The 10,401-nt window shown below is 55.6% G+C and overlaps 1 protein-coding gene across 1 annotated transcript in view; it reads right to left on the bottom strand.

Annotated features, from left to right (window-relative positions):
* The window catches only part of RAB11FIP3 (RAB11 family interacting protein 3 (class II)), a 74,202-nt gene that overhangs the window by 2,895 nt on the left and 60,906 nt on the right, over positions 1–10,401 (bottom strand). Inside the window, exons 8-12 of the mRNA XM_009881973.1 lie at positions 8,144–8,237; positions 6,274–6,377; positions 4,356–4,496; positions 3,236–3,317; positions 448–585 (exon numbers count right to left, since the gene is read on the bottom strand). Coding sequence (XP_009880275.1) covers positions 448–585; positions 3,236–3,317; positions 4,356–4,496; positions 6,274–6,377; positions 8,144–8,237 — 559 coding nt within the window. The remainder of the gene's footprint in view (positions 1–447; positions 586–3,235; positions 3,318–4,355; positions 4,497–6,273; positions 6,378–8,143; positions 8,238–10,401) is intronic.

Below are 10,401 nucleotides of genomic sequence, written 5' to 3'. Positions count from 1 at the left end.
CCTGAGCCTCCGGGTAGAATCCCCACCCCCAGACCCCTGGAAGGGGTGGGGGGGGTCTGTGGTTTTACCCCCCGGGCACACAGGAGCTGGCAGCTCTCACCCAAGCAGCCCGGCAGCCCTCTCCCCTCCCGCCTGGCTCCACGTGCCATCGTCGCCGTGCTTCCGCCACCGCTCCTTTGATGCGGAAGAGAAAGGGGGCCCGTGGGAACAGACCAAGGTGGCACAGTCCCACCGGGTTTGCAGAGGCGGAGACGCACGGCTGAATTTTAACACAGGCAAAAGCCACGGATGTTACACAGCTATACTGCTGTACTATCTTTCTCTGCCCAGGCAGGACTGGATGCTCCAGTTATATCTATTTTTGGAGAGGCTGCCGAGGCCAGCCTCCCCACATAGCCCTAATTTGGGGGACCAGCAGGACAGGGAGGCAGCCCGGACTCTACTCACCTCCTGCGTCGACTCCTTCTCCTTCTGAAACTGGTGCCTCTCCTGACTCAGCTTGTCCCCCATCTTCCTCTTTTTCTCCTGCTCCTCCGTGAGCTGCACGGTGAGGTCTTCGATCTCATCCAGCAGCTTCTGCTTCTCCTGTAACGACACGAAAGGCAACAGTCACCGGGCCCGTCTTCGCTCGGCGCTGCCAGGGCTCTTCCCACTCGCTCAAGGACACGGCGCACGCTGAGCACGGCGGGGAAGGCTCTTCTCGCTGACGCATTCGGATGCTCTGCCTGCTGGGATTTCATTTGCTGTCGGAAGGCTTCAGAGCCCGAGCGCTTTGGCAGCAGCAAGAGGAGCCACACACTGAAATCGCACTGCTAAGAGAGAGGTAATAAGAGCTGACTGGAGAATAAACGCACGCAGGCAAATATCCGCACTCGTGCAGCTTTCTGGGCAGCGTGGTGCTGGCGTGGGACACGGCTTGGGCAGGACTGCGGCCAGCAGAGAGGCTACAGGCCAAGAAGAGACATTAAATCATAAGGCTCCTTTGGTCTGAATTGCAGAAAAGCCAAGAATCCAAGATCTTAAGCCACTCTGGGAATGCTCATTCTCCGTTTTGGCTAGAAAAGACCTTAATCAAGGATCGGCAAGAGGAGGAGTATGACCAGTTCAAGCCAGGATGAAGAACATACAGCCCGGCTCTGTCCCCTTCTTACGCTCAAAGCTCTGTCCGAACATTTGAGAGGACAGGTAAAGCTTGTCACTCCGTGATGCCAACAGCCCTGCGCAGGACGCTTCCCTGCACAGCAGCACCCTTCTGCCTGCCACCAGTGCAGCTCCTCCTCAAGCTCGCAGCTTCCAGCCCCGCTCTCCCCACGAGGAAAGGTTTTGCCTTCCAGAAAGACAAAAACTGCCACCGAGCAAAGGCGGTGCTGGACGGCCCACGCCACGAAGAGATAAGGAGCAGCTCGGAAGGGAGAGCTCCAGCTGATGGGTGTGAGGCACCCCGGACCACGGAGCACAGCAGCAAAAGCACTGTGTCAGCAGAAAATGCAACGCTGACCACAAAATCCTGATTTCAGACAGAGTACAAGACAGCAGGTCATGAGCAGGACTTCTCTCCTCGGCAGGGAGGGGCAGTAATTGCACCTCTCCCTCCTCGTTAATCCCATTAACTGCGCAGAAAAGCAGCACTGCTCTGCAGAGAGATTAAGGATCAAAACCGACTTCATGTGGCCGTAACACACCTAAGCAGGAAATTTATCCTCGGATCCGCAGTGGTTTTCCTACCCCCAGCCTCGACGCACTGTGCTTAAAAGATCTTGGCAAGATGAGGACCACTTCGTCGTGGCCACGTCGGGCAGAGATGGAGCCACAGCGCTCTCCCGCAGGCTCGAAGACTGCGAGTAGATGAAACACCTGAGGGCCTTTAGCGGGGCAGAGAGGTTTGATTTCACTTAAATTTTAATCTTGCATCTGCCACAAGCTTGAACAGGAACAAAACGAAGCCTTTGTGCCAGATGTTACATCTGTAACCCAACATCCTCTCCAAAACTGAGGATCTTGTCCAGCCCATGGGGCAACCCCACGCACAACTCCAGGCTGGGGGGAGGATGGACGGAGAGCAGCCCTGAGGAGAAGGACCTGGGGGGGCTGATTGACGAGAAGCTCAACACGAGCCGGCAATGGGCGATCGCAGCCCAGAAGGACAACCGGATCCTGGGCTGCATCAGAAGGGTCTCACCAGCAGAAGGACACGGAGCGATTGGAGCGGGGCCAGAGGAGGCCCCAGAGATGCTGGGAGGGCTGGAGCCCCTCTGCTGGGAGGACAGGCTGGGAGAGTTGCGGGGGTTCAGCCTGGAGAAGAGAAGGCGAAAAAGGGGAGACCTCAGAGCCCCTTCCAGTGCCTAAAGGAGCTCCAGGAGAGCTGGGGGGGGACTCTGGATCAGGGAGGGGAGCCGTGGGACGAGGGGGAACAGTTTTAAACTGACAGAGGGGAGATTTAGGTTAGATATAGGAAGAAGTGTTTCACTCTGCGGGTGGTGAGCCCCTGGGGCAGGTTGCCCCGAGAAGCTGTGGCTGCCCCATCCCTGGAGGTGTTCAAGGCCAGGTTGGACGGGGCTTGGAGCAACCTGGGCTGGTGGGAGGTGTCCCTGCCCAGGGCAGGGGGGGGGAACTCGATGATCTTCAAGGTCCCTTCCAACCCAAACCATTCTATGACTCTATGATGACGGCGGTGCCTCAGCAAGCCCCTCACCCCACAGCAGCCGCACAGCGCTGAATCCCGAGCAGGGCGAGAGGGAGAGGATTTGGGAGATAACACAGCGCTTTGAAGGCTCAACACGAAAATCCCAGCGAGGCCGCATGTGCCCGGGCAGGATGCAGAGATGAAGCACACCCCCTCCTCTTCCTCCCCTGCAGCCGACTGTCCCGCTGCGGGCTGCAGCCACAGGGATGGGGACAAGTTTCCACAAGAGGGCACGAGTCCCCTCCTAACCAGCCAGGACAGGGCTGTCACCGCTGCACCCTCCGGCTCTGCTTCCCACAGGCTGCACTCTCACAGAGAGATTTATTCGGGGGGTTGTTAATCCCAGCTTCCATGGCAAACACCGGGAACCTGCACGGATAGCGGTACGGGGTAGCTCTGACGGGATGGGACGACAGAAGAAGCCGATTTGCTCGTTACATGAAACAGATCTCACATAAGCCCTTCGTGTAAACTGCGAATTTCAGCTCGAGCCACGTGAGAAGTCAAAAACACAGCTCCGGCTCGGGCACCCCGCACGCACACGGTCCTCACCTCCTCAAGCCTCTCGATGTTGGCTTTTAAACACGGGACGCAGGACCTCAGCTCGCTGTTCTCGTCGTCCAGCTGCTGCAGCCTGCGACAGCAAAGAGACGCGTAAGAAACTCTCCCAAACATCCCAAGCGCAGGAGACTTGGTTGAAACATCGCTAGGAATATTAAAGCAGGACCTGCTGAAGGCAAGCCGGCAGTGATTTATCGTTTCAAAGCAAACCCCGCGTCGTGGGTTTTGGGCCGGACTGGCCACTGAAATTTCCACTATTTCTACTCCCAGGGGAAAGAGAGGGGCATCCGCACAACTTGTGGTGAGTCTGCTGCCCAGTGCCATGCCCTCCTCAACCAGTCCAACGCTATTTTTTTAGGCCAAGGGCTTCATCGGTCCACGGGCGAGCCTCAGCGCTTGGCACCAAAAAGCAGACACGGAGGGTTTGGAGAGGGCTTCAGTTCTCCAGGCAAAGTCCCATCCGTTCATCATGGTAACTGTCCTACTAGAAGCCCGGTAAAAAAACCTCCCTGCCTTCATTTTACTGCAAGGGTTGAACAATAGGAAAACCCATTCTGGAAAAGCAGCAAGAAATACCCCATCCAAAAAAAAAAAAAAAGTTAAATTGAATGAAACCTTTCCCACAGCACTTTTTCCTTTGGAAGCCAACAGGCAGCACGAAGCATCCTGCGTGGGACACTGCCTGTCTGACAGCTCTTCCAGCTCGTCATGGCCTGTTGCCATGAAGGTGGAAAACATCTGAGCGTCAAACGTATTTCCACGGGTCATTTGTGGGAACAAGCACGAACAAACCACCTCTCCATTCGCACACTGAGGGGACAGCCCCACGGATGGAGAACGCGAGCTCAATTTAAACCGCACCAGGGAAATTCAAATAAAGAGTCTGAGATGAGGTTCACGGAAGGGCTTGATTTAGGAATGAAGGTAAAAGTAGCCAAAACTCAGCGTTTATAATGACTTTAGTGATGACTTTAACTGCGTTAAACTCACTGTCTACCGCGCTTTGTCTCCCCAAAGGCTGCGGTTGCAAAGCGTCAGCCTCTACGCGTATTCCAGCGTGTAGGTGTGGGTCCGGCAGACCTGCCACCACCCAGCCCTGCCCCAGCCCCACCTGGCCTGCAGGTTCTCAATCTCAATGCTCTTCTCCCTTTCCATTTTGCTCAGCAGCTCCCTCTGCTTCTTGATCTCCTCCAGGAGCGTTTGGTCAGCTCTCAGCTCCTGCTCCTTCAGCTGTTCCTCGAGAGCGTTGGCTCTGCGGAGAGGAGAGAGAGAGAGAGGATTAGCTGCTCTGAGGGCTCACCCCCGGCACGCTGCCGTCCCAAGGGAGGGATCGGGCGCTCTTCCCAACCCAACCTTTCTCCCACCCCACGGAATAACTGGGAGAAGGAGACCATGAAATGCAGCGAGGCGTCAGGGGAAGCGCACGCGGCGCAGAGGGTGTACGAGGGCTTCGCTTCGTCCCAGCAGATGCAGCGGGAGCGCAAAACAGTCCATGGACACTACTGCCGACCAACAGGACAGTCAAATAAAATAAGCCAGGTGGTACATGCCGGTATTGTCTCCGTCTAGTTTTTTAAGTCTCCAGGCTGCATCAAACCCCTTTTTAAGAGGGAAGCCAGCAAGGGGGTGAGGTGAGTGTGAAAGCCCAGCGATCATTTTATAACCCACGAGTCACGGTCACAGCATCACCCACAACAAGCTGCTTAACGGGAATCTCATCTCAATCCTCCTCCCTTTTCACTCTCTCATTTTCCCAACAGAAAAAAAAAACCCAAGATGGGACCTGCAGGTCTGTGTGCTGGCATAACTGCAATTTCCACGCGGTCCCGAGACCGCGACGGCGCAGGCGGGGGGCAAACGGAGAGTGGCCAAGCCCCCAGACCCCCAAAATCCCCCACCCAACCCCAGCAGCGGTGCGAGAGCCGAGGTTCGCTCGGAAGCTGGTGCGCTGGAGTTTACGCAAACGGCTTCCCGCAGGCAGGTGGGGAAGGTTTTTGCCCGACGAACGCGTTCTTCAACCGGCAAGGAGCACACGCGGGGCTTTACTTGATTAAAAGCCGACTGACACTTCTGGGCCAAGCTGCTAAAGTGAAAACGTTTCCCTGGCTGTAAAGTTCATCGGGGCTTAGAGAAACCTTTGTTTGCATCGCTCGGTTCCCTGACACGGTTGTTACTTAACAGTCTTACAGCCCTATAGATAAACTCCTGCCGGGTTTATCTGCCGAAGGGTAAATACGCTGCTGGAAGAGAGAAGCCTGCCAGATTAGTAAAGGTGGTGATTACATCCAACGGGATCCAAAGGGCTACAGGATCCGAAAGCAACAGGACGCAGGCTGGCCGCGGGGAGGGCAGAGCTGGGTAGCAGGGACCCTGCTGGACCTTCCGCCCAGATCTAACGGCTGAAATAAGGGCCAGAAAGAGTCCACAGCGGGCAAGTGCGTTCTCCTCCTCGAATGGGAAGTTTTCCAAGGAGCACGAGCTCCCTGTGCTCCTCTGAATCAACCCCTGGAGCTCCAGAGAGACCTTTCAGGGTGGACACACAAACAGCAGGCAGTGCATTAAAAAAAAAAAAAAAAGAAAGATATTAAAAAAGACCTAAAAAGCACTATAAGTGAGCAGAACGCTGCGAAGGAGAGAGATGCTGGCATCCCATTTGTCCCGGCTGAGCCGCAAGCGGTTTCCTGAGCTCCCGGGAATTCGCCAGCGAGCCAGCAAAACGTGTGCAGGATGCTGCGATCCCACACGCGGCCCTCGCGTGGAGAAGGCAGCCCGAACCCCGGCTGGATTTAAGCGCGGCCAGGGCGGTGTCGGATCGTCGAGGGCAGAGCTGTGAAGTTTCCCTGCTATTTTCTGTCCGTGTCTCTCCTCTCCTGCTGCCTCCTCACTCCGCGCGCTCCGGTAGCGCCAGAGCAGCTCCTGCCTGCGTGCAGGGGGGGGGGGGGTGCTGCAGCAGGCGTAGGGGGTGAGAAAAGCCACCCCCGGCGATGCTAAGCTGGATTTTGGCCACGGTACAAGCCAGGCTCCCTTACCTGTGCACGAGCTGCAGGTTTTCCTGCTTGAGGCGGCTGTGCTGCTCGCCGTTAGCAGCCGTGTCCTTCTCCAGCTCCGTCACCCGCTTCTCCAAAAAGACCACCTGCGCGACAAGAGAGGGGAGGATCGGTCACCCCGTGCTTAAACCCGCTGGCAAAGTCGCCCCAAGTGCTAGAGCAACTCCCACCACCTCCGGCGCGCCGTGCAGGGGCTGCCTCGGGTTTGTCACACCGATTCAGAGCCGGTCACCCCGACGCAGCTCCCGGCATCACCTGCATCCCGCTCTTCACCACACAGGGCAGCCTGAGCCGCAGGAGCCACCGCTGCTTAAAAATGGAATCCCACCGGAATCGGGTAGCCATGCCTCGATTTAAAGCATCTTTTTACTCCCTTGTTTCTCAGTTTTTGATGTCTCCCATGTACCAATACATGGCCAAACACTTCGCTCTTTCCTTTCGTCGTACTCCTCGTGATAAAAGCCTACGTGGAGGGCTAGAGGGATCCCAGCTGGACCACCAGAGCTCTGCGGCGTCCAAGCGCAGCCCTGAGGCTGGGGATAACCTGGAAGCAGGACTGCAACACCCTGCGCTCACAGCTACACGTAAATAAAGCCACGCAGGGCGAAACAACGCTCGCTGGTGGGGCAGGATCAGAGATGAGTATCGCCTCCCTGTACCTATACAGGGCTTTATTTCAGCTGTCTTTGCATTTTCATTCATTTTCCCTAAATAGCGCCCAACTTTGAAGAGCAAAGGGGGCCGGGGGCGACCCTCTACTTCCCACTCAAGCAAGAGTGGGTGGGTGGGTGGGGAACGGCAGAAAGACAGAGTCTGTGGTCCCCAAAACCCCATTTATACCCATACAAGAACAATGACAAAAGACAGGCAATTAGGAGCATGTCTGCAAAACCCAAAGCGTCGCTCTGGGGAGAAGGGCAAGCGACGTGCAAGTGTGTTAAGAAGAGAACCATGCAGAGACACAAGGCCTTCCGCAGAAGCGCATACACGGTTTCCCCAGCCAGATGCCTTCAGAAACGCGAGTGTTTTATCCAACTTTCAGACTTGGAAAAACGTTGGGTTTTTATATGGTTTTTTAAAGGTCTTCTATGCATTATGATTATACCCAAGCGCAGCCACGCATATATGTATTTCTCTTTCACGTGCTGCTCCATGCAGCTATTTGGGATTCCAGAATTAAAAAAAAAAACATTTTCAAGGAGTTTTGGGACTGTAGCAAATGCTTACACAAGCCACAACTCACCTATCTTTACCTTTCCTGCTTTCTCTTAGCTATTTTTACCTAGGGGAGCACAAAGGAAAGCTTTCTCGTGCTCCTGCCCAGCTCCCGTCTTGCCCTTTTCTCCTACCACCCCAGTAAAACCCAACAGGACCAGCACAAAATCAGCTTTCTATCCTGACGGCACGAGCAGCAGCGGCAAGAGCGTGCCATGGAGAGGAAGTCCTTGGTTTCGCATCAGGTGACTGCTCGTCTCAGAAAAGCCGAAATTGGGAACATCTCATTAGGCGAAGCAGAAGCGAAAATACAGCCTGCAAAGAGCCACCCCCTCCTCCCGGGGAGCCGGAGGGACGACCCCCTCTCTGCAAGGGGGGCAGCACACCTCCATCCCCGGGAGAAGCCACCAGTGCCACCTCCTGACTCAACGCAGGACCTCGGCGATTCGACTCGCGGCGCTCTTCCTTCTCCGTCCCCTCGATGCGGAGGGCTTCGTACGTCCCCCCTGCCCCGGCACTGAGCTACCCGCTGCCAGCTGCGCAGGATGAGAAGCTTCAGCCTAACTCCTGCCTGGGGGTCTCGGAGCTTTGCAAGGCACTACATGCTCCGGGATAGCGCAGACAGCATCGCTCTTACCTTGTCCGTGATGTCCTCTTCTGTACACTCCAGCGTATCCCGGTAAGACTCCTCCATCACCCCCACGGACAGCGCGCTCGTCTGATGCAACTGCCTATAACAGAGACAAACCACCCCGACCCACAGCAACGCCAACATTAGAGCCAACATCGCAAGGACACGGCAACTCCAGACGACAAGCGCTGTTACAAGATACAGTCCCTTCTCTCCCCTCCTCAGCCACCACCTCCTTTTCCAAGGGGATTTAATAGCACTGCTCCTTCTTGGGCCACAGGATTTACAGCAAGGGACGGCGTGGGCAGGTCCCCGGTGGAACAGCGGTCCTTCTCACCACCAAGTTCTCCGACAAGCTCACCGCTTCGGTGCGCCCGGCTAACGGGGCTGAGCGGGCGGCTGCTTACCGGCCGAAGGAACGCGCCCCCCGAGGGCAGCGCAGACGTGGACACCCGCCGTTGGGACTTCATACTATGATCGCTTGTTCTCGCTCTTTGGAACGGGACGAGATAAGAGCTCGTTCTTTTCACTTTCTTTCTTTATGAACGTACCACGGCCACGCGTTATCCAGAAGAGGACAGAGTACTCTGCTGCTGTAGCAGCTGATAAGGTTAATAAGAAGGGGAGGCAGCGGGTGGAAGGGGAGGGAGGGGAGAAGACAAAACCCCTGAACCTGTTGTGAAACACCCCAAGCCACCTCCCCGCGCCGGCCGCGACAGCCGCGAGCGAGCTAATCATTAGCAAGGCCTTGCGACACCGGTGTCCACAGCGATCTAAAGGACATCCCGTGGAGGGGCCGATCTGAGCTAAATGCTCATGGTATCGCTGCAGATCAGCTCCGTCACCTCGTGGGACGAGAAACTACTATTGCCACGGGGAGGGGTCGTCACCTTCCAGCTCCGTGAACCCCAGGCAGATGCCACCTGGAGAAAACCACTCTGCTCTCCCACCGCAACTCCAACGATGAGCGGTTTCACCGACCGTTGAAGGCAGCACCGCTTTGGAGCAGGAGGGGAACGAGAAAACCACAGGGGTCTCTTTGAACCTCTTTTTTTTTTTTTTTTTTTTTCCCAAGGGATTTGTAACGTGGCCTCTCAAATTCACCCCGCTACACAATACGCTCCCGCAAATACTCATGAAGCATAACTGGCATTTAGCGAAGAGACCACAGCTGAGTACCAGCCTTATTTTGCATCCTCATCCCGAGTATATATTTAGATTCTAAAGTCTCGGGCACATTTGCCATTTACATCATGCCAAGCACAACAGGGCCTCAGCAGCTGAGATTTCTTGGCACAAGCAGGAACCTGGATAACAAAAATCAGGAAAAGAGCCCTTACCAAAATAAAATCAATTTCCTAAAAGCAAATGCTTTGGTATTATTCGGTAATTACAGTATCCGCAACAAAGGGCTTGCTTTGGGCTGAGCTGAAGGATCTGGCTCTACTCTGCAGCAAAACCCTCTTATCTCTCTCGTTATCACAAACTACACTTGACTGCTCTCGAATTAACCAATATTTACTTAAGCCCACAAGTCCCGGCCTGAGAAAAGCATCTTGTAGATGCAAAGGGCCAGGAGGGCTCAATCCCCCATAAGAAAAGGGCATCTCCACCCCCCAAAAGTTTAACTCCAATCCTCCCCAGATTGGCTCTGCCAGACACGGGATGAAAACTAGACGTAAAACAGGAAACCCGGGGACAGGCTGCTGCCTTCAACCCTTCTTTCCTGCCGGTGTTTTGAACAAAGATCTAGAAAGTAAGATGAACGGAATTAGGAAATGTAATATCAAGGACCCGCTTCCTTGCCAGGAGGGGAAACGGTGCCAGGGGAGACTCGCTGACCGCGGGGAAAAGCGGAGAAGGGAAAGGTGTGAGAGCATGGCCGGGAGGGAGAGACGTGCAGAAGCTGCTGGGGTGAGCGCGGGGAGCAGCCCCAGTGCCGGGGCACGGGGGTACCGCCGTCACCCAAACGGAGCTGCCGATCCCTCTGCGGCACCTCTGCCCCGCTCGGAAACGAGCAAAGAGAAACCCAATAACGGCGGAGGGCAATCTCCCTCCCGAGCGGGGCAGAGGCACGCAGGACAGTTAAAGATAAGCCTCAGTATATTCTTAACTGCACAATGACATGGGAAGAGGAGGGACGGCGAAGCTGGGGAGGGAAAGATGAGCACCAGGTGGTGGACTCCTCAAAGCCCACCCAACTCCCCAAAGCCCCCGAGCGAGCTCCGGTGAAGTCAAGCGCTGAGGATTATGCTGAGTAAAGC

This window comes from Charadrius vociferus, unplaced genomic scaffold (assembly GCF_000708025.1).
Source record: "Charadrius vociferus isolate BGI_N301 unplaced genomic scaffold, ASM70802v2 scaffold593, whole genome shotgun sequence".
Classification (NCBI taxonomy): Eukaryota; Metazoa; Chordata; class Aves; order Charadriiformes; family Charadriidae; genus Charadrius; species Charadrius vociferus.
The sequence above is the reverse complement of the archived record's forward strand: the minus strand, read 5'-3'. Positions and strand labels throughout refer to the sequence as shown.